The following is a 24,231-nucleotide window of genomic DNA, read 5'->3' on the forward strand; positions in this document are numbered from 1 at the left end:
AACATTTATTGATTGCTTTCTGTTTACCAATTACCCTTCAAGTAAGTACTTTGCATTTTAACTTATTTAATCTTCACAAGAAACCTCTGAAATACTTTTATCACTTTGATTTTATAGATAGAGAAATTTATTCAGAGATGTATCAGTTTGTTTGTGCATTCACTAGTTGGGCATTTAGGCTGTTTCTGGGTTTTGGTTATTATGAATAAAGCTACTGTGAGCATTCATGTACAAATCTTTGTGTGGACATAATTTTAATTTCTCTGGGATAAATACCTAGGAGTGGAATTGCTGGGTCAAATGATAAGTGCACGTTTAACTTTATAAAAAGTGACAAACTGCTTTTGAATGAGGCTATACAATTTTGCGTTCCCACTGGCAGTGTATGAGAGATCCAGCTGGTCCACATCCTTCCTTGCCAGTGTCATTGTTATTGTCAGTCTTCTTAAATGTAGCCATTCTGGTGAATGAGGATTGGTATTTGTTATTTTAATTAGCATTTCCCAAATGATTAATGATGTTGGGCATCGTTTCCTGTGCTTCTTTGGCGTTCATATATGCTTTTTGAAGAGGTCAAATGTATCAGCCCTCTCCTTCATTACTTTACTTCATGTATTTTGTTAAAAAAAATCCTTTCTTATCCCAAGGCCATAAGGATATTTTCAAATGTTTTCTACCAAAAATTTTAACATTTTATTTTCACAATTAGGTCTTTAAACCACCTGGAATTTATTTTTGAATCTGGTGCAAGGTAGGGATCTAGTTTGATTTTTATTGATAACTAGAAGACTCAATTGTCAAAACACTATTAATTTTTTATTGTTGGTAATTTGTGTTGTCATTTTTGCCACTTACTAGCTTCCCATATGTGTAGGGGTTCCAGTTGTATTTTCTATTGTCTTCTACTCCCACGGTAAGAGTGACTTCACTATCCCCTGTAAGTTTCTGCCATTTCTTATGTCTAGAGTGCTCTTTCCTTTCAGCCCCACTTTCAAAATCCTACTCATTCTTCAAAGTTCAGCTCAAATGGTTCTTATAGTTTTACAGGATCTTGGCATAGGCCTGTCTCACTCCTGTAAATCAAATGAAAGGGCTCATCATACCCCTAGTGTTTTATTCCTTTACCCTAAATCTTGGCTCACCTCCTTGGTATCACAGTCATGTGTGTTTTTTCTTCTTTGTTCTGCCAAACTGTAAACACGTGTATGTTGCTGATGTAGACAGAATAGTGTCCCCACCACATTATGATTCATGGAACATGTGAATATATTACATGGCAAAAAGGATTTTGCAGAGGGGATAAAGTTAGTGACCTAGAGATGAGGAGATTATTCTGGCAGGCCCAATCTAATCACCTGGGTTTTTAAAATTGGAGAACATTTGCCAACTGAGTTGTAGCAGCCATGAAAAATAGATATACTTGCTCACCATAGAGTCTCCTATAACCTGAAAAAGATTGTTAGATGTATGCGAAGTACTCAATCATTGTTCATTGACTTGAATTGTGAATAGAATGATTTCTTTAGGTTCTTACCACATCACTGATACTTATCTCTAGCATCTAGACCTTTGTCAAATGAAGTCATTGCAGACTACTCAGACCAGCTTTCCTTTTGGTTGGCATCCCTGTGCACTCTGACTCTGACTCCAATAGTGCTGAATATTCAGGCTATGTGCAAAGTTTCACTTCCTTTACATGTGCTGACAACTCAATGGTAGAAAGTCCCAGAAAGAGAAGCCCTTTCCTTATGCTGTTTAACCTAGTCACAGGTACTCAATGAGTACTGATGGGGTCATTTTGAAATCATTTCTAGTCTTTGCCTTTATGTAGGGGAATAGTATGAGATTTGGAATGAGATGTATAAGGACCTTGGAAACCTGGCTCTGGCCTTTACTCCTTTATGACTTATAGTAGGTCAGTAAATCTCTTGGAATCTCAGTTTTCTCACACCTATGGTGGAAATAATAATACTTTCTTGAGTTGTCTCAAGGATAGAATAAACAGATGTGTGAGAAGATATTAGCACATAGTGGATGTTCTATGAATGCTAGCTTCCTTCCCATCTCAGGTGCACCACTACTAACAAAAATAGTCCAGGCTTCTATTTACTTGGAAGAGTTCATTACAGGCAGGTAATGCAACATGACATTTGTTCTTACTTTCTGTTTGTTGGTTTTATTTTTTAATGCATATGTATTTGGATTAGCTCACCCTAGGTCATTTTTTAAAATGTAGAGTTCTGTTTGACATTCTGGATTTTTGGTTAAGAATAGCCCATTTGACATGGGTGGGTTTGATATTTCAAGATTGGCAGGGGTATGGGTGTAAAAGGCTGGGGTATAAAAGAGATCAAAATAAAATAAAATATCTTAATAATATATGATGACATAAAACAAAATAGAATGACAGCACCCTAGAATGGTTATTGTCTTCTCCTGGAGCCAGATTATCATTCTGGCCTTGGGAGCAGCTGTTGAGCCACCCACCTGTGTTCAATATGAAGCCTGATGTGAGCAAACACATTAGGGCTTATGACACTGATGGGAAACAAATGGCCCCTGGGGTATGGTTATAGGGAAGTCACATTAAAAATTTTTTTAATATTTATTTTTGAGATAGAGAGAGAGAAAGACAGAACATGAGTGAGGGAGGGGCAGAGAGAGAGGAGACAGAGAATCTGAAGCAGGCTCCAGACTCTGAGCTGTTAGCACAGAGCCTGATGTGGGACTCAAACTCATGAACTGCGAGATCATGACCTGAGCTGAAGTCAGATGCTTAACCAACAGAGCCACATAGGCACCCTTGGGAAGCCACATTTAAATAGTGTCTTGGTGTTATTCTGCTTGTCTTCATGTACTCTAAGCCTTTGGTTCTCAAAACTCAAGAATACAAAAAGTTAACTGATGAGTGCTTATTAAAAATGGTCCACTCATGGTCCGCCCCCTGATGGTAGATTCAGTAAATCTGAAGTGGGTCCAAAGAATCTGCATTTAATTAACTACACTAGCTGTTTTTGATACTGGTTGCCACCCAGGTCAGTTTTTCAAGATGGTGGGGTTTCAAGCAGCAGCTCATCATTCATTGGCTATTTATTGAGTGCTAATTAGGTACAAAGCATTATAGAGGATATGGTCCTTGCTCACCATGGGTTTATCATTGAGAGAGTAAATGAGACTTGTATACAGGCAGGATAGCAGCTGCTGGCTCTTTAAAGTCAAACTGCTGCTTGCTTCTTCTTTGTTTCCATTTCACTTTATATAAGCCTCACATTGGCTTAGAATAATTTATACACTTGTCTCTCTACCAGTTTGTGTATTCCTTGAGGACAAGTGCACTGATGACCTATAGCAATTTTGTTCCATCATCTTTTCTTACTCTTTGATTATGACTCCAACCCTAGCTCATGTGACAATCTTTTGCTTGAGGCACTGCATGTTAAGAAATGGTTTGTCTTCATAGGACTTATTGGACATGCTCTGTTATATTACTGCTACCATACCATTCTCCTTGTCTTCTGTCCATCCCGATGACCTGGAAGAGATAGCAAAGATCACACATGCTCCATTGGCTTTGGTTCTCACAGCAGGGGACACACATCTGAGGCTAGTGGTCATGTGGGTGTGTGGCAAGGTGAGTCTTATTGGGAACTACTCTGACACAATGTTTGGACAGGAAGTAGGATTTCAAAGGGGTGTGGCCCCACGATTTACATTTATGAAGGCATTGTGACATATTTTGAAGGTTTATCTGCTGCCTTCATGCTGGAAAACATAAACACATTGGTTTAGTGTCTAAGAAGGAAGAGTAATTAGGTTTAGACCAGTCAGTCAGTCAGTATCTGCTTTTCCTTCTTGAGGCTGGAACCACTATAAATTCTTGGGGGAAGAGAATTGAGCTGGACTTTACATTGAAGAAAGTGTAAAGGTAAGGATAATTTAACTAAGAAAACTCTTTTGAAATAGTTGAAATTTCATATGGAATGATAGAGAGTTTTAAAGCTACAAATGCTTGTATACACTTTGCTTTAAGTGTTAAAGCAAATGGTAAAGCAAAGTTAAGAAATAGTTTAAATTGGCTTAGTGTATTGGGATTTACAAATGTACCTTTAAATGAATCACTATTTAAGATTTAGGAATACTTTATTTTGCTGGTGGCTCAGGATGAAATTTTAGTTTTCCCCATGGTATTCATTTTATATTGAAGTTGGTATTTGGTTGAGATTCCTCTAAGAAAACTGTAGAATCTCATTCTGTGAGCTATTTTGAGTTCTGTGTGCAGGCTTGGTCTGTTTGGTTTATGGGGCTGTAACACAGGAATTAACATTGACAACAGAGTTAGATCTTGGGATTTGTCCAATATTATCTCTAAGTGCTAGAAATTAAAAATATTTCCCTTTAGGGTGGTAAGTGAGTGTGTAAGTTTGGGGCACAGTGAGAAAAAAAGAGGCCAAAAAGCATGTCAGGTGTCATTGCTTGTTATTAGCCCAGAGAATGATGTTTGCTTGTCATTAGGGACAGAGGGTTGTTTTTTGTTCTTTGTTTTTTGTTTTTTGTTTTTTGTTGTTTTTTTTTTTGGATGGAGGAGAAGTATGGATTTTTAGGATGAATTGCAGTTGGGAACCAGTGATTGAATATTGCAGCCCACCATTTTAGGCCTGGGTGAACCACTTTCCCCATGGGATTATAAGTGGCAATATCAGGCAGGGGGGATATTGAGGAAAGACCTTTTTGTTTCCTATTCTGGTGATTTCCCTGAGGTTTCTGCTAGTTGTCTGGTAAGTATTATTTGCTTTGCCAGTGAGAAAAGCCCTGTGTTTTCTTTTGAAGGGGGACGTGTCTGATCTTTGGATTTAAATTGAATCAAACTCTGGACTACTTGGCTTTCACAAGCAGTAAATTGCAACTTCAGGTAATAGTAGAGCAGGAAATAAAAGATAGATTTATGGATAATGGTGTTATAGGAGATCACAGTGAAGTTATATTTGAGGATTTGAGCAGTTTTTTTTTCTCTCCACAATGGAAGTGAAGTAAAATGAGTACCATTGTCATTGACAGGAGCAACTTGGTCTGTTGGGTCCCTTAGCCAGGCAAATATAGCAAGCCTACTTTGACTTCGTTTTGTTTGAGGGTTTTTTTTTTCATGTTTATTTATTTCAAGAGAAAGAGTGTGAGTGGGGGAGGGGGAGAGATAGAGAGAGAGAAAGAGAGAGAGGGGAAGGGGGAGAGAGAGAGAGAGAGAGAGAGAGAGAGAGAGAGAATCCTAAGCAGGCTCTGCTAGTCAGTGCAGATCGTGACATGGAGCTTGATGTGGGTCTTGATCTCATGAACTGCGAGATCATGACCTGAACCAAAATCTAGAATCAGACACTTAACTGAATGAGCTACCCAGGCACCCCTTGTTTGAATTTTTTAAAACAGAGAACCATTGAACCATCACATTGTTTCAAATTAAAAGGCTAAAGATACAGAAGTTCTATCACTGAGGAAGGAGCAATGCCTCATTTCTTTCCTAACCCTGACTACCTCATATCCCTCTTCAAAAACCTTCTACTCACCATTGCTGCCCTATCACATCCCAGTGACTGTGCTGAGTGAGATATATTGGTTTACTCAGCTTTGGGGGCAACAGGAACCTATTATAATGATGGTTATGAAGGTAAATCAGGAAGATTATTTGCCCAGAGCCACACATTAAGGAAGGTCCCCAAATTTAAAATTTCATGTGGCAATATATTTTGCATGTGTGTTGAAGATATTTATTAGGTAGCTCTAAACATTGAAAAGCAACCATGGTTTCTGTAACCCTGTTTTGTCATTTTCTTTCTTTCTTTCTTTCTTTCTTTCTTTCTTTCTTTCTTTCTTTTTTTAATTTTTTTTTCTTAGTGTTTATTTTCGAGACAGAGAGAGATAGAGCATGAGTGGCAGAGGGGCAGAGAGAGAGGGAGACACCGAATCCGAAGCAGGCTCCAGACTGTGAGCTGTCAGCACAGAGCCTGACATGGGGCTTGAACTCACGAACTGTGAGATCATGACCTGAGCCGAAGATGGATGCTTAACCAACTGAGCCACCCAGGCGCCCCATCATTTTCTTTCTTTTTAAATTTATCAGGTTCAGGGCATCAAAAAATGGAAGGTAGCCCAAGCTCCTAACCTCTGAGAGGCCCCAGTTGCCTGCTAGACAGGCTCTCAATAGTGATGGACATAGAAGCTTATGAAGAGGACAGACTTTCCATAACTAATCACACAAAGAATTCATTTAAAATAAGAACTGGGTACCTTGAAAAGGTATAAGGGGACCCTCTCCTGTTTGGGCCATCAGGAGGTATTTCCCCAAGCAGATAAAATCAAAACAGCAAGAGGAGTCATCCAAATTTGGGGCAGGGGTCAGTTGATGCAAGACAGTAGAAGCAATAGGCCTTAATAACCTATTAGTTTTCAGAGACATAGGTGGACTCTAGGATAGTTTTCATATTTTGAGTTTGGATAAGTGAGTGAATGGTGGTGGTATTAACAAAATAAGTGACTGAGGGAAAATTCTTTTCTGGTAGTGGGTGGATATATAAGGTGATTCGTTCAATTTGTTGGTATGTTGAGTATGAGGGAACTTTGAGAAATCAGAGTAGAGATGTTTTATAAATATATGATCATATATTATAAAAAGGGCTTAGTTAGAACTTCATAGGGTATAAGATACTATTCAAATTTAGTGGGTGAGTAGAAAGAATATATTTTGGTACCTGCTTTCAAGAAGCTTATTCTTTAAATGCACTGAAGGAATTAAGTAACCACAAAAGATTCCAGGAACCCTCTAAGACAGCAGCAGGAGAAATGTTATAAGCAGTACACAAATGATTTCCAAGAGAATTATATAGATGCTTTTTGCTTTGCAGCAGTTAGTTTCCAAATAGAATTTCTCATTTGATTTTACTTTTGTTCTACTTTGGTAGTTTGAGCTAGGTTGAGGATTACATGATTTTGTTTAATACCACTGTGGATTATTTGTTTTGGAGTAACTCATTTTAATTTTAGGAGGTAGGTACTGTTATATTTGTCCCATTTTACAGAAGAGGAAACAGAGGTACTGAGAACTTAAATAACTTGCTCAAGTTACGTAGCTAGTAAACAGTAAAGTTGGGATTCAGATATAGTCAGTCTGAATCCAAAGCCCCTTCTCTAGTTTTAAAAATGCTATTCTTTTCACTAAATATATCCCATATCACTTAAGTTATTTAAAAACTTTTAGTGGCTGCAAAAATTGTTTAATCATTCTCCTGATTTTAGACATATGTATGTTTTAAATGGTGCCTGTATCTTTAGGATAACTTCTTGAAATGGGTTTCCTGTACCAAGGAATATAACACCTCTAAGGCGTCTTAAAACATAACAAATTCTTCTCCAGAGAAGTACAAGTAATTTACAGTCTGAATGTATTTTTCAAGCCCACATAAAAGTATTTTTTTCAACCCTACATGACTGTATAAGCCAAGACAAACAGGAGAATTCAGTAATGCTGCTAAAGATGGTGTTTAGAATAATGAATCACAGAATGTTCAAGCAGAAAAGGAACTCCAGGTGTCATCTAGGCCATCTCCTTCTTTTATTAAGAACCAAGGCTCAGAGAGGTTAAGAGACACTCACCAAACCACACCACTAATTAGAGTCAGAGTTAGGACAAGAACGGGCCATTAGCACTATGTGATATACAGTTGACCTTGAACAATGTGGGGGTTTAGGGTGCCAACACCCTGTACAGTTGAAAATCCCTTGACTCCCCCAAAACTGAACTACTAATAGCCTACTGTTGACCAGAAGCCTTACTGATAACATAAACAGTCAACTAACATATATTTTATGCCATATATATATATATATATATATATATATATATATACACACACTATATATATGTGTATATATATATATGCATATATATGTATATATATAAATACTATATATTATATTATTACAAAAGTCTAGAGGAAAGAAAGTGTTATTAGGAAAATCATGAGGGAGAGAAAATGCACTTAGAGTACTATACTGTAAAAAATCTGCATATAAATGGACCCAAGCTGTTCAACCCTGTGTGGTTCAAGAGTCAACTATATTGACTTAGAGTCTCTTAGATGGTTTGGCTGATTCAGGGGTGTGCAAAGTACCCATCTGGGGTCTTGACTGGAAATTTAAGAGACTCTTATTGTTTGAGTCAACTTCACAATTCCCCCTTGAAACTTCACAGTTGTGTCAGAAGGATGTGGAAGTAACCCAAAGTGTCTTCCCTGAACTGAGATGCCCAGTACCCACCCAAGGAGATAAAGCACTCTGTTGGGCCAAGGGAAACCTGAAATCTCCTTTTTTCAGTTCTCCTGCATCTGGCCTGCTGTCAGATTCATAAAGATGATTCTGAATTCTCTCTCTGTTATTCTGTTGTTGGTACAATGCGTTTGAAAAAAGGGCTACTTACATAATTCAAGACTGATTTTCTATAGCATTGACCAAAAACAGAGGATATTTCTTTTTATTATTTTCTGCATTATGTAACAATCATATAAAAAGAATTTACAATTTGATTTGGCTTAATATCCATCTGGATAGGCTGGGTTAAGCTATTAAATCTCAAAAGTTCAATAACTTAGCACAATTGGGGGTTGTATCTGGCAAAATCCGAAGCAGGCTTGTTGGCCATCCACTATGTTGCAGATAGGCCATACCAGGGTTGCCAAGGCAGGGGAAAGGAGACTTAAAGGCTCTTAACTCACTCAACCTGGAAATGACAAATGCCATAGTCCATTGACCAGAACTATAAGCATGGTTCTTTTTGTTTTTAATTAATTAATTTTATTTTTTTTGGCAGATGCTGATTTTTATTTATTTTTTAAATTTTTATTTATTTATTTTTTGAATATAATTTATTGTCAAATCAGCTTACATACATCACCCAGCGTTTATCCCAACAAGTGCCCTCCTCAATGCCCATCCCAAGGGATAGAAGCATGGTTTTGATTCAACTGGAGGAGAGGCTGGGAAAAGTATGTGGAGGAGCACATGGATATTTGATGAGCACTAATGGTCTCTTTCAAATACTTGGTGCTTGGTACTTTGAAATTATACACTTAAAAAAAATTATAGGCAATTTTATAAAATTTGAAGTTTTAAACATATAGGTAAAACATTCATATTACTTTCCTCTAAATATGCTTAAAGTGTAACTCTGTAGTGTAGCACATGTTTGTTTGTTTGTTTTAAGTTTATTTATTTATTTTGGGGGGAGGGAGAGAAAGAGTCCCAAGCAGGCTCCGTGCTGTAAGCACAGAGCCCAACGTGGGGCTCAAACTCAGGAACTGTGATATCATGACCCAAGCCGAAATCAAGAGTTGAATGCTTTAACTGACTGAGCCGCCCGGGCGCCCCACATGCTATCATTTTAAGAAATCCTTTTGAGTTTCCTATTAAAAACAGCAAAGCCCTTCCTTAATAGTTGTGGGATTTGGGCAAGTCACTTAACTCTGTAAATCTGTATCCCAGTTGAAAATGGGATAATAATCATCATTCGTGGTATGTTGTAAAAATTAGGGTAGGGGCGCCTGGGTGGCACAGTCGGTTAAGCGTCCGACTTCAGCCAGGTCACGATCTCGCGTCCGTGAGTTTGAGCCCCGCGTCGGGCTCTGGGCTAATGGCTCAGAGCCTGGAGCCTGTTTCCGATTCTGTGTCTCCCTCTCTCTCTGCCCCTCCCCCGTTCATGCTCTGTCTCTCTCTGTCCCCAAAAAAATAAATAAACATTGAAAAAAAAAATTAGGGTAGAGATTGCATGCTAAACACTTGACACAGTGCCTAGCACAAAAGGTAAGTGCTCAGGGAGTATGAATTTTTCTTTTTACTCGCATTGTTGATATTGCAGTGAACCTACTACTGTTGACAGTAATGTTGAATTCTCTGACTCAGTGGTGTATCTATAATAATCTGAAAATCATGTATTTTATGAGAACAAGTGATGTTTTAGTCAAATTTTGGAAACAAAATGTCTTCATCTTCTATATGTTCTCATCTTGGTAGACATGGGGAGTTTCAGAGGTCATGCCCTCCCTGGAACCTTCTTCATTACCATGGGTATTTGGTGGACCATAAAGTGCACTCTGAAGTATGCCTGCAAAAAGCACAAACGGACTTCCTACCTTGGTTCCAAAGCATTATTCCATCGAATGGATATTGTGGAGGGAATTGTAATAATTTGCATGGCTTTAACTGGTGAGTGGACCATTTCTGTGTTCTGTTTTTTTCCTTTTGGGTATTTCTACACACAAAGAGATAATTATCAAATCAAGAAATTGCTAAAATGAATTTTTTATTCAAAAATATCCCTGAATGCATATTCTGATTATAATTTGTATCTGATAAAATTTGTTAGAAGGGGACACTTCATGTTTTTACAAAGGCCTATTCCTTAATGAGTTGGTCATAGTAATTAACTTGCCTGCCCACTCAAGGTGAGTTTCCCTTATAGAATTAGTTGGAACCTCTGAAATTATTTTATTTTATTTTATTTTATTTTATTTTATTTTATGAGAGAGAAAGAGAGAACAAGCAGGGGAAAGGGACAGAGGGAGAGAGAGAGAGAGAGAGAGAGAGAGAGAGAGAGAGAGAGAGAATCTTAAGCAGGCTCCACACTCAGCACAGAGCCTGATACAGGGCTCGATCCCACAACTCTGGGGTCATGACCTGAGCTGGAATCAAACCAGGTGCCCATGAAATGATTTTATATAATTTATTCTGATGCCTTAAAGAGTAAAATTTATCAGAAAATCAGAAACCATTTTTCAAAATGGCACCAAAATAATCAAGTGACTATGGGAAAGCTTCAATCATAAGTTGTTGCTGTTGGACTGTACAGAGATCAGGCTGAAGAAAACCTTGCTTCATGCACTTTCATCCTTTTTTGTGTGGTTTCTAAATTGAAAAGGGAAGTTAGGCCAGATAAATTCTAAAGCCTTTCCGTTGACTATAAGATTTTGTGAAAATTTTCTGTGTTTTTAGAATTCCACTGCAGCTTCTCCTTTGTGAAAGGCATAATGTTTTCATTTTCCTTTGTATTTCTTCATGCTTTATTCATGGCACTAGGTCTTTGCTATGGCCATCAAATTATAGAGCAACCATTTCCAACAGAAGAACTGCCATGCCAAATTCCATAGGTTAATACACAACATAACATCTTTAAGAAAGTTTAACTATTTGTGTTACAGACTAGACCATGTGCTAATCTGTCTGTGTTTTCTCAGTTATCCTTAATTGGGGAAAAGCTGAACTCTAGCATTTTTATTCTGAATCAAGCACAACTCCCCCCTTCATGGCAAGTCCCCAAGATGTAAGATGTATCAGAAGGAAGTAATAGGCCTTTGTAGGACTGAGCTCACAAATCCAAACCCCACATCGTTCAGGATTTATCTAGTCATTAGGTGACAATAGGAACTAAGACCATCAGTGGAACTGATCACAGAACTAAGTGGGAACTGAAATGATGGGCTTTGAAGATGTGAAATAAACAGCTGTTTGTCTAAATTGGTTATCTTTGACTACAAATTGATCATCCAAACCAGTATTTGAACCTCTAAAACGAGCCGTAGGCACCAGTGCTTAGCTGTTGGGAAAAAGCCAAGAAAGAAGAATCAGCATCATAAAAGGACACTCAACTTAACTAAGCTATGGTCTTAACCTCTCCTATCTTCCTGCTTTCTCTGTGAAGTTATGGAGAAGGTTGCTAAAACTGTGATATGTTCCTTTGCAGGCATGCTTGGAGAGCAGTTTGTTGCTGAAGGGCCCCACTTGGCTTTATATAACTATAAAGAGGGCCAGTGGGTCCAACTCCTGAGCTGGCATCATTCCACCATGTATTTCTTCTTCGGGCTGGTGGGCGTGGCAAACATCTTAAGGTTTATCATCAGTTCGTTTCCCATTTCCTTAATCAAATTGCTGTTGTCGAATGCCTTATTTGTTGAGGGTAAGTATAAGTGAGTACTTTCCTGTACCTTTCATTATCATTGGACACTTGTCTAGCCCTGTACAATAATATTCCTTTAGTGTCCTGGTGCCAGCTTGATCAACCAGGCCATCTGGGCCATGGTGAAATAGTCAGATGTCCTATGCAGGATGCCAAGGATTTTTCCTTCCTTACTGACTCATGTAGCACAATAGGACAAGCATGACCATTCAGTGTACTTTATTCACATTTTACATCATTCTTAAAGAACACCTACCATGGTTATTTATCTCTAGATTATCCTGGAGACTATCATTATTTCCATTTTTAACAAATGAAACTGAACTTAAGTAAAGCATGAATATCCTGAAGTGAGGGGACCACTCACAGCAACTTGCTAACCTACTAATTAGTGTTTTTCATATTGATATAGTAGAACTCCACCATTACATAATAAGTAGGGTCAAAAAATCAGTCACATGAAAATAAGGGGCCCTATTTTTGAGAAGTTAATGAAAAACATTTTTTGTTCAGTTGATGTCCCTGTTACTGTGTAGGGCAACAGCGAAAACAAGTGTTCAGTGATTTGTTTTCATTTGTTATATTTATAAGAAATAGATTGATTATAGGACTAAAAAAAATCCCCACATTATCGGGAGGCAATCATTTCCTAACTGTCCACCTTCCTTCCCACATCTGAAGATGAGGACTTTTGCTAACTCCTCTTTGAGAACAAAGGCTAATTAAAAGATGGGCATCAACAACCAACAGCATGATTCTCATTATCTCAGGGTGTTACCATATTTTGAGTGAACATCTCTTCCTCCTCATGAAGATAAAGCTGAAATCTGTTCATGGGATTAAAACATATAGGTAGTTACTGCTTCTTGGGAGTTTCCAGAGCATCTTGTCATACCTATCAAAATCCACTGTTATGATTTGTGTATTTATTTGTTTACTCCAATGGACTGAATTCCTTAAGGCAAGGATTTGTCTCATTCATCTGTGAATTCACCCTGACTCTTGCTCCCCTGCCCCCATCACACTTATTTTTCATCCTCCTGCATAGAAGATGCTTTGAAATATAGTTAGTTGAAAATGTCATGATATATTAGATGAGGAAATAAAGGTTAGTAAAGGGAAAAGGAGTGTTAGATTTCCATTCTTAAGAGTTAATTATAACTCCAAAAATGCTAGAGGGTTCCATTATTGTGGGAAACGGAGAGCACTTGTTATTTTGGACAGATTTGTGTGTGTGTGTGTGTGTGTGTGTGTGTGTGTGCGCATGCACATGTGAGTGTGTAAAATTCTGTGTGTGGGGTCACTGAGAGAGAGAGAGACAGAGAGAGAGAGAGAGAAAGAGAATTGGTGGTGTCCCTTGGTTTCATTGAAAAAGGCAAACTGTTTTTTCCCTCTCTATCAGCTTTTATCTTGTACAACCACACTCATGGTCGGGAAATGCTGGACATCTTTGTGCACCAGCTGCTGGTCTTGGCTGTCTTTGTGGCAGCCCTGATAGGCTTCTTGGAGTTCTTTGTAAGGAACAATGTCATTGTGGAGCTTCTTCAGATGACCTTTATCCTGCTTCAGGGAAGCTGGTTCTGGCAGGTGAGTTGGGGCCTCCAGTTAATGTGCCTGGTGTTTCCATCTGTAATCTTTTGGTGGGATATTTTGCTCTATAACCCAGAGACTTCCTTCTGATGTGCTGACTGTAGAGAGAATGTGAGTCTTTGAGAGGTGATATTTCTTTGAGTAGCTCAGCGTTCTGGTGGGAGTGCTGATGGAGCAGAGGGGAAGGAAGTAGGATGTGTTCATCTTCATCACATACCTGAATATCTCTAAGGTAGGAATTCTGAGCCATTGCTTTTTGTTGGCAGCAGTTTCTAATCCTGAAGCTGCTTACAGTGTAATGGGTCATAAGCTTGAGAAATATATCAAAGGCAGGAAAGAGAGGAAACTATTACTTACTGAGAAACAACCATGAACCAGCCACTCTAGAGGACTTTTTACATACATATTATTTCATTTTGTCCTCAAAATGACCTGGAAGTTAGGTATTATCATCCTCAATTTACTGATATGACTCAGTGAGACCAAGTTACTATCCCAGGCTCACACAATAATGGAACAAAGATCTAAATGTGAGTCCTAGACTCTTTCCATTTTACTCTGTTGACTACCTAACCTTGGTGTGTTGTCAAAAACATGTATTCCAATCAGTGAGTGTATATTTTATAGAGACTGATACATTGTACTCTAATATGCATATGTAGATGTAGAGAAAGTCTGGGATGAAAGGTGAATGTGGTTTAATTGGGGATGACTTCTTAGAGGAGATGTTTAGTTGCCAGAGAGCAGGAACTTGGGATGAGGTTGTTGCAGGGGTTTGCATTTCATATGAGGAGTGATAAGAAAGTGGTGACAAGGAGACATCATGGTCAAAACGGGATAGGAAAGCTGTGATATTTAAGCATAGGTGAGGGGCGCCTGGGTGGTGCAGTCGGTTAAGCGTCCGATTTCAGCCAGGTCACGGTCTCGTGGTCCGTGAGTTCGAGCCCCGCGTCGGGCTCTGGGCTGATGGCTCAGAGCCTGGAGCCTGTTTCCGATTCTGTGTCTCCCTCTCTCTCTGCCCCTCCCCCGTTCATGCTCTGTCTCTCTCTGTCCCCCAAAAAATAAATAAACGTTGAAAAAAAAAACTTAAGCATAGGTGAGTGTGGAACGGTTGTGGGGAACAGAGGCTGGTAAAGAAGGGCTATATGCAAAGGGTATTTTGAAGGAAAAATGACATAGAGGAACAAATATCCTGTAATGTGATGAAACTGATGAATTTAACCAGTTTATAAATACAAGTCATTTTGTTAAATTATCATTTGCTGAAAAGCTGAATAAAATGGTTTGTAAAACACTATTATGAATTCTATATCTTCTGATTGGAATGTTTTACCATGTGCATGCATTGCATATGCAAAAATAAACATAAATTTTAAAATTTTCAAAAAAGCTAATTTGTGGTCAGGATGACACAGTGAGTTTATATGTCAGTGTATCTCCTCTACTCCAGACACATAATAATGAAGGTGAAATTTTAAAAATACTATAAAAAAAGAAACTAAAAGAAGAAAAAATAAATAAAAAATAAGAAAATAACCTAGCTGCAATTAAACAACACAGACAGAAACAGGGCAAGCCACCTACCTTGTGGGCCAGACCAGAACAGCACTGTATAGTGGGAGTAGAGCTGAGTGGCAGGACTGTGGGCACCAGTGGAATCAAGAGCAAATAAAAGGGTTCCTCTCAAGGTGAGAGGTGAGGCCAGGCTCTTGGAACTCTAACTGTACTGTGTATACTTTCTGTCTTCCTGTTTGCTTTTCGTCTTATTGATCTATTTCATAGCGGTCTGCTAAAGTTTCATATGATAGTTCTAGATTTGTCAATTTCTCCTTATTTTCAGTTTTTGCTTTAATGTTATAAGGCTGTATTCTGCTTATACTTTTCTAGTTTTTTTTTTTTTTTATTGAAGGCTCACTTTGTTTCTGTCTTTCTTGTTTTAAAATAAATATATCTCCAGCTATAGATTTCCTTCTACATACTACTGTAGCCATCTCCCATAGGATTTGATGTGTGGTAGTTTTCACTCTTGGGAAACTTTGAATATTGCATTTTCCATGTGCTTTCCTCTTTAATTTATGAGTTAACTAGGAGTGCGCCTTTAAGTTTCCAAAAATGTTATTTTTATTTTTATTGTTCATTTTCAATTTAATTGCTTTGTAGTCATAGAATGTGTTGACTCTGAAATGCGTTGTATTGAAACTTCCTTTGGAACAATGTCAGTGGTAGTAAATGTTCTATGTATTTGAAAGAAAGTATGTTCTATCTTCATTGAGTTCAGGATTCTCTATATATTTATTAAATCAAGTTTGATAAAGAGCTAACTAAGTAAAGAAAGTTGAAAGTAAGAACAAAAGAAACGCAAGGAAAGTAAAAAGTAAATAAAAGGAGTAATAAAGATAAGAGCAGAATTAATGAAACTGATTAGTGTTCCATTAATCATTAATGACTTATTAAGGATTTGAGGGAGGAAGCATCGGCTGTCACAACTGAGAATAGACTGACCTAATGTTGTCCCTTTTGGCAGAGAAATAATGTTTTCATATTTTTCCAAAAGCTTTTCTAAGAAAGAGCTATGAGGTTAACATTTTGGGGTGTAAATCTGTGACTATTTAAAAACCTTTTCCATCTATCAGTATGTCTAGACTAGTTTCTTTTTTTACCTGGTGGCCAGACTAAATAACGCTTAGAGGCTTAAAGAAAAATGAACATTTAATACCAGTGCAAACACACACACCAACAGGAAATGAAGGTTTAGCCATAGTATCTCTCTCTATCCTCAGATGTCTCCAAAACAAAAATGTCTAGAGACTTACGTGAGTTTTTATGCTTTTATTTTGATGCTTTGTGTGGTGTTATGAAGGTTTATGGCCCAAATTGTCTTAAGCTAATCATATGACATTGTGATTTGCTTTTCACCATACTTTTTCTCTCTCTACTTCTCCATAGATGGGTAATACTAGCACATAAATAATAAATAGACACATTGTCACATGTAGACTCTTTGACCTGTAAGAAGATGTGAAATAAATGAGACAAATGTTCAGATTGGCTGCTTTTTTTTTTTTTTATAACTCATACACGAATGATTGGGTGATAGGCAAACCTGGATGGAATGCCCTTCCCAACCTCTAAAAATGATTTCTTTCATGAATGTCATTCTAGTCATATATGCTTTCTGAAAAACCTATCCACGTCATACAATTTAAAAAAGAAACAGATACCCTTCAAAGTCCATTCATTCCATGAATCATGGTTTCTCTGAGACTCTTTGTGGGAGAGTATTTCTAAGGCTCACTTTTGCACTATGTCATTTCCAAGTTCCCTCACATCATTGTCAGAGCTGAGGCACAGAGACCATCAGGAATGAGGAAGACATTTCTGCTGTGTTTGCTTCCTATTACTTTGAACAGTTACTTCTATTTCATCACCCAGCTCCACTAATTGCCCCAAGGATTCCTCCCAAGACTTCCCAGATTACTGAGCCCAAAGTAAAACTCAGCTTTGTTTTGCCTTTAAGAAAGACAAAAGTTCATTCAAAGATATCAAAAAGACCCAACTAAAGCGGTAGTGGTCTGAAGTCTGATATAGTGGATCAAATACTTGCTTAAGGCTAATAGTGTTGAAAGAAGTGATTAGAGAATAAGATATAAAACAATAGGAAATTCGAACTCCAACCTATAGGAAATGGGCCTCTGGCTTGTTGTATATTAGAGAAGATAATTATTTACATTTTAAATGTGATATTAATGAAGCTTAAACTACTCAAAAACAGATGGTCAGGAGTGGCATAGAAGATACAGCAAGAAAAAATTCTTTTTAAGACCTATTTTTTTGGTATTGTTGAAATTTTACATTAGGAAACAAATTAGAATATTAAATGAAAGAGTAATGGCTGATTCTATATTTAAAGGAAAATTTAATGAGTTGTGGCATCTTTTGGCCTTTGTATTTCAGCTTTCCTAATTCACTTGCTTTTAGCCTGAAATGACTTGGGAATGTTTCTATGGCTTTCACAATAATCACATCAGTTAACTGTACTCATAGGCTTCATGGTAGCTTTCAGTTTCAGGCTATAAGGGTCTCAATGAGATTGGCAGTGAGAGGCGCTCAAAGTCTCTCTTTAAGCATTTGACTGGTAGGATTGGTGATGACCAATGAAGGTGACTTAAAGAGATGTTTTATTTTGAGTGCTCCAAAAAGCAATTGTGAGTATGGCATGGAAGGAGAAGTCTGTGAGACTCTAGGTCAGGCAGACCTGGACTTGAAGTCTGGTTCCACCATATTTATCTCATGAGTGTATACTGTATATTCTATGCCTTACCAGAAGGTAAAGTTGAGTTGGGATTTGAAAGATGGATGAAAAACCACTAATGTGTCCAGGCTTCAGGTTTAGGATAAGTGATTCTCCTTTGCTTATTTTGGTCTTAGCTCCTGTATTAGTTTCTTTCTCTTTTTTTTTTTTTAAGTTTATTTTTATTTTGAGAGAGATAGAAAGCAAGCAGGGGAGGAGCAGAGAGAGAAGGAGACAGAATCTGAAGCAGGCTCTGTGCTGTCAGTGCAGACTCGACATGGGGCTTGAATTCACGAACTGTGAGATCATGACCTGAGCCGAGACCAAGAGTCGGACGCTCAACCAACTGAGCCACCTAGGCACTCCAGCTCCTGTATTAGTTTCTTAGGGCTGCAAAAACAAAGTCCCAAAGACTGGATGACTTAAAGCAATGGAAAGTTATTCTTTCACTGTTCTGGAGGCCAGAAGTCCAAAAATCAAGGTGTTAGCATATTGGTTTCTTTTTGGGGACCCAAAGGGAGAATCTGTCCTATGCCACTATCCTAGAGAGTTGTCAGCAATCCTTGACATTCCTCAGCTTATGGCAGCATAACTGCAACCTCTGCCTCCATAGTCACACCTGTGTGTCTCTGTGTACCTGTGTCTTCACATGGCCTTCCATTATAAGGACACCAGTCATTGGATTTAGGGCCAATTCTAATCCAGTATGACCTCATCTTACCTTGATGACATCTGAAAAAACCCTATTTCCAAATAAGGTCACATTCACAGACACCCAGTATTGGGACATCAACATGTCCTTTTGGAGGACACAGTTTAACCCACAACAGCTGCTAACCCTTACCTCTGGGAGCTATAGCAAATCACTCCCCAAGCAGAGATAGATGGATCATGGCACTGGAAGGACATTGGTGGGACAAATAGGAATTGTGGAACTTGTCCATAGTTCATTACACTCAACTGTCCTCTAAAAGACCCTTCCTTGACACAGAATTTCTCTATCACCTTCCATTAGTGGCTGCAAAAGGAGGGCATGAAAAGCAGGGGAATAGTGATATCTTCTTCTTGGGGTTATTATGAGGACTGAAGATAATCATGAAGTTTACATGCATGAGTGAAGTTAAGGTGCCCCACACATAATGGTACATCTACCAAGTGGTACAAATGGTAACTCTCTTTCCAACTAAAGGGAATTCTTTAAAATGGGAAATGGGAACAAGTGATTAAGGCCCAAATCTTGGTTTTTCCTGATTTACTCAGGCTATTTGAAATTTCATACAGAAATGGAACTAAAATTTCACTCAATGTTATGGATTAAATGCCTTTTTTGTTCCTGTAAGATTTCATTTATTAGATGTGTAAATTTGGGCAAATTACAAAACCACCCAATTTTCTCATCTGGGTGATGAAGATAATAGTACATCAAAATGGGATAATAATACATCATTGCAGGGCCATTGTAAGGAAAACTCCCAAGCAGCATAACTGACATTTAGTTAGCCAATATATGGTGGATATTTGTCCAGTTATCCATGTAAGTATCTTGTTATTGTAATTTTTTAGCATCTGACAGATGTCCATCCCTCTATCCCCCCATCTGTCCATCATCTGTCCAAGTCTTCTATCTATCTATCTATCTATCTATCTATCATCATCATCATCTACGTATCTTCTCTATCATATTATTTTTTATTGGGATAAACTTTACATAACATAGAATTAACCATTTTAAAGTATATAATTCAGTGCCATTTAAGTACATTCACAATATTGTGCAACTCTCACCTTTATGTAGTTCTAAAACATTTTCATCACTCCAGAAGGAAACCTTGGAATCATTCAGCAGCCATTCTCTTTCATTCTCCTCCTAGCCCCTGATAATCACTAATTTGCTTTTTCTTTCTATGGATTTACCTACTCTGGATATTTCATGTAAACAGAATCATACAATATGTGACTTTTTGTATCTGGCTTCTTTCCCTTAAAATAATGTTTTCAAGATCAATCTATGTTGTATCATGTATTATGAATCATAACTTTTCATAGCTTAATAATATTCCATTGTATAGATATACCATATTTTGTTTAATTCATCATCAGTTGATGGGCATTTGGGTTGTTTTCAACTGTTGACTATTATGAACATTTGTTTACAAGTTTTTGTTTGAATACTTCTTTTCAGTTCTTTTGGGTATATACTTAGGAATGGCATGTGATAATTAATTCTACACTTAGCTTTTCGAGAAACTATCAAATTGTTTTCCACAATGACTACACCCTTTTATATTCCTATCAGAAATTTATAAGGAATCCAATTTCTCCCTATTTTTACTAACACTTGTCATTATTAGTGTTATTACCATCCTAGTGGGTGTGAAGGGGTATCTCATTGTGGTTTTGATTTGCATTTCTCTAATAACAATGTTCATCATTTTTTTCATGAGTTTATTGACCATTTGTATACCTATTTTTGGAGAAATGTCTCTTAAACTCCTTTGCCCATTTAAAAAAAATATATTTTTTTTGTCTTTTAGTTGTTGAGTTTTAGGTCTTTATACATTCTAGATATTGACTTCTTTTAGGTATATGATTCAGCAGTATTTTATCCTATGCTATGGGCTGTCTTCTCATTTTCTTTCTTTTTTTTTTTTAAGTTAATTTATCCATTTTGAGAGAGAGACAGAGAGAATGAGCAGAGGAGGAACAGAGACAGAGGAAGAGAAATAATCCCAAGCAGGCTCCACACTATCAGCATCAAGCCTGATGTGGGACTGAAACCCATGAACCTTGAGATCATGACCTGAGCCAAAATCAAGAGTTGGACACTTAACTGACTGAACCACCCAGGGGCCCCTGTCTTTTCATTTTCTTGAAAGTGTCAATTGAAATACAAAAGTTTAATTTTGGTGAAGCTCAATTTATGTATTTTTTCTTTGGTTGATTGTACTTTTATTAAAAAAATTTTTTTAACGTTTATTTATTTTTGAAGGAGAGAGAGACAGAGTGTGAGTGGGGGAGGGGCAGAGAGACAGGAAGACACAGAATCTGAGGCAGGCTCCAGGCTCTGAGCTGTCAGCACAGAGCCCGACGTGGGGCTCACAAACCGTGAGATCATGACCTGAGCCGAAGTCAGTTGCCCAACCGACTGAGCCACCCAAGCACCCCAGGTTGATTGTACTTTTAGTGTAATATCTAAGAAGTCATCAGCAATCCCAGGTCATGAAGATTCCTCCTATGTTTTCTTCTAATAGTTTTATGGTTTTACTTCTTATATTTAGTCTTTGACCAATTTTGAATTAATTTTTGTATGTGGTGTGAGGTAAGGGTCCAAATTCATCCTTTTGTATGTGGATATCCAGTTGTCCCAGCACCATTCGTTGAAGAGACGATTATTTACCCATTGAATGGCCTTGGCACTCCTATCAAAATGAATTTTCTACAGACATATAGATTTATTTCTGAACTCTCAATTCTATTTCATTGATCTATATTTCTGTCATTATGTCAGTACCACCCTATTTTGATTATTGCAGTTTTTGTAGTAAGTCTTGAGATCAAAAAGCATAATTCCTACAACTTCGTAATTCTTACAACTTTTTCTTTTTTGAGGTTGTTTATGGGTTCCTGGAAATTCCATATGATTTTTAGGATCAGCTTTCCATATCTGTAAAAACAACAACAACAACAAAAACCATTGGGATTTTGATAAGGATTGCATTGAGTTTATAGATTGCTTTGGGTGTTATTGACATCTTAATAATTTTAAATCATCCAGTCCATGAACATGGGATGTATTTCCATTTGTTTAGGCTTTGATTTCTCTCAACAATGTTTTATATAGTTTTCAATGTACAAGTCCTGAACCTCCTTGATTAAATTTATTCCTAAGTATTTTATTTTTTTCAATGCTATTATAAGTGGCATTGTTTTCTTTTTTTTTCTTTTTTTTTTTAACGTTTATTCATTTTTGAGACAGAGAGAAACAGAGCATGAATGGGAGGTCAGAGAGAGAGGGAGACACAGAATCTGAAACAGGCTCCAGGCTCTGAGCTGTCAGCACAGAGCCTGACGTGGGGCTCGAACTCACGGACCGCAAGATCATGATCTGAGCTGAAGTCGGACGCCCAACCGACTGAGCCACCCAGGCACCCGACATTGTTTTCTTAACATAATTTTTGGGTTGTTCATTGCATGTGTATAGAAGTACAACTGAATTTGTGTGTTGATTTTGTGTCTTGCAAGTATGATGAATTCATTTATTAGCTCTAATAGTTCTTTTGTGTATGGATTCTTTAGGATTTTCTCTATATAAGACTATATCATCTGTGAATGTAGAAAGTTTTACTTCTTCCTTTAGAATCTGGATGCCCTTTATTTTTCGTGACTAATTTTTGGCTAAAAATTTCTGGTACAATGTTGAATAGAAGTAGTGAATCAGACACTCTCATCTTGTTGCTAATCTTAGGGGAAAAGCTTTCAGTCTTTTATCATTGAATATAATGTTATCTGTGAGCATTTATTTTAAAATCTTTTTGTATTCTAATTTTGAAATAACTGAGTGAAATTGCACAACTTAGAAACCTGGCACATTCTCTGAAAGTCCATAATCCACAGAGATGATTACTATCCACATTTTAAAAATTCATCTTCAAATGTCCTTAATGTTTTTTTTGAAATTATGACCTGGTAGATACTATCTGTATTACTTAAATAGGCAGTGAAACCTGATGACCTATCTGTAGCATCTCAGGTAATTAGAGTTGTCTTAGTTAAGATTGATCTTGGAACCAAACGTTTTGAAATGTGCTATCATTGGGAATGTGATTGATTATTTTCAATATGTGCTTTTTGTTTTAAATTACAGATTGGTTTTGTCCTTTATCCCCCTAGTGGAGGTCCTGCATGGGATTCAATGGATCATGACAACATTATGTTTCTCAGCACATGCTTTTGTTGGCATTACACATTACACATTGTCATTGTTGGAGTGATTTATGCCTTTGTTACTTGGTAAGTTAGTGACTTTTTTGTTCATGGAAGCTCTATTCCTTGGTATATGACCAACAAGACTCAAAAGTATTGAACTTAAGTTCAAAGGGGGACTTCATTCTTTAGTATTCCACAAGACAGGGTAATGTAGCAGAAAATTATCTGCAAACCCAGAAATCCCCCCTTGAAAGAATAAATGCTGGTTTAAAGTTAGACTCGCTCAACAGTGTCTCAGCTGTCTCTCTGACCTATGACCTATGTGTCTCCCTTCAACACTTTCCTGTGCCTTTGTGTCTTTGCATATGCTGTTTCTTTTTCCAAATGGGCCTCTCCATACCTGCAGTGAGCCCTCCATTTGCCCATGTGTACATTAATGTTAGCAATTCACAAGCTTAGTGTCACATTTCGATCAACATTAATGTTTCCCATTAAATATGAGTATGTGATTAATTTGACATTTACTCTAATATTTCTAAAAGTAAGATTCAGTTGTTTTTAGAAAGACTCTGATTCAATGTTTCACAATGAACGAAGAGCAATATAACAGACAGATTGATAAAACACATATTCCTAGCTCTCCTACCTATCAACTGTATGACTTTGGGCAAATTATGTAACCACATTAAGTCTCAGTTTTGTTGTTTGCAAAATGGGAAAAATAATAGTACCTAAATAAGAAATGTGTGTTAATGTATGCATAGGACATAATGAGGGTGCAGTGGAGGTTATTCTTGTTGTTCTTATTCTTTTTGTGTTATTTTTCTTGTTCTCCTCCTCCTCCTCCTCCTTCTGTATCAAAAAATGCATAAAGTATAGACCCTATGGGGAGAAACAGACAATTTAGATACAGTGCAATTGGTGGAAATAGTAGAACAAAGCACTATTGGAGCCCAGAGGAGGCTTCCTCATATTTGAGAATTAAGCTTCATCTTGAAGAATAAGAAATAGAAAAAGTTGAACATGATTCCTATCTTTAAGGTAGCTAATACCAAATCACAATGGGTCTAGCTGATCCCAACTATTAAGCATGCAGACTCTACACTTAATTCTGCAGATGTCAGCACTGATCTAAATGTTCTATATCTGCAGTTTTCATTTGGTAGCCATGAACTACTTGATTATGTGGTTATTGAACACTTGACATGTGCCTAGTGCCACATTAATTTAAATTAATTTAAATATCTGTATATGCATAGTGACTACCATATTGGACAGTATACATCTAGTAGGTTCTCTAGATAAATAAAATGCAGTAGCTGCTTCTAGGCCCAGTGTGGTCTCAGCATCTTCAAAAACTAGCTTTCTACTCTTCTTTCCCAGGTCACCCGTCCTTCTTTGTGCTTTTTTGAGCTTCACTGCTGAAGCAGCTTTG

The 24,231-nt window shown here is 37.4% G+C and overlaps 1 protein-coding gene across 7 annotated transcripts in view; it reads left to right on the top strand.

Annotated features, from left to right (window-relative positions):
* TMEM45A (transmembrane protein 45A) overlaps positions 1 to 24,231 on the top strand; it is an 80,601-nt gene that overhangs the window by 53,006 nt on the left and 3,364 nt on the right. For 5 of the 7 annotated variants that reach the window (XM_045501794.1, XM_045501790.1, XM_045501792.1 and 2 more), the window contains 4 exons: positions 10,051 to 10,242; positions 11,777 to 11,989; positions 13,392 to 13,576; positions 22,735 to 22,880. In XM_045501794.1, coding sequence (XP_045357750.1) covers positions 10,053 to 10,242; positions 11,777 to 11,989; positions 13,392 to 13,576; positions 22,735 to 22,880 — 734 coding nt within the window. In that variant the 5' untranslated portion in view covers positions 10,051 to 10,052. Of the gene's footprint in view, positions 1 to 3,730; positions 3,926 to 4,827; positions 4,910 to 10,050; positions 10,243 to 11,776; positions 11,990 to 13,391; positions 13,577 to 22,734; positions 22,881 to 24,231 lie in introns of those variants that run through there. The other 2 variants (XM_045501787.1, XM_045501793.1) reach the window with 2 other exon arrangements.

This window comes from Leopardus geoffroyi, chromosome C2 (assembly GCF_018350155.1).
Source record: "Leopardus geoffroyi isolate Oge1 chromosome C2, O.geoffroyi_Oge1_pat1.0, whole genome shotgun sequence".
Classification (NCBI taxonomy): Eukaryota; Metazoa; Chordata; class Mammalia; order Carnivora; family Felidae; genus Leopardus; species Leopardus geoffroyi.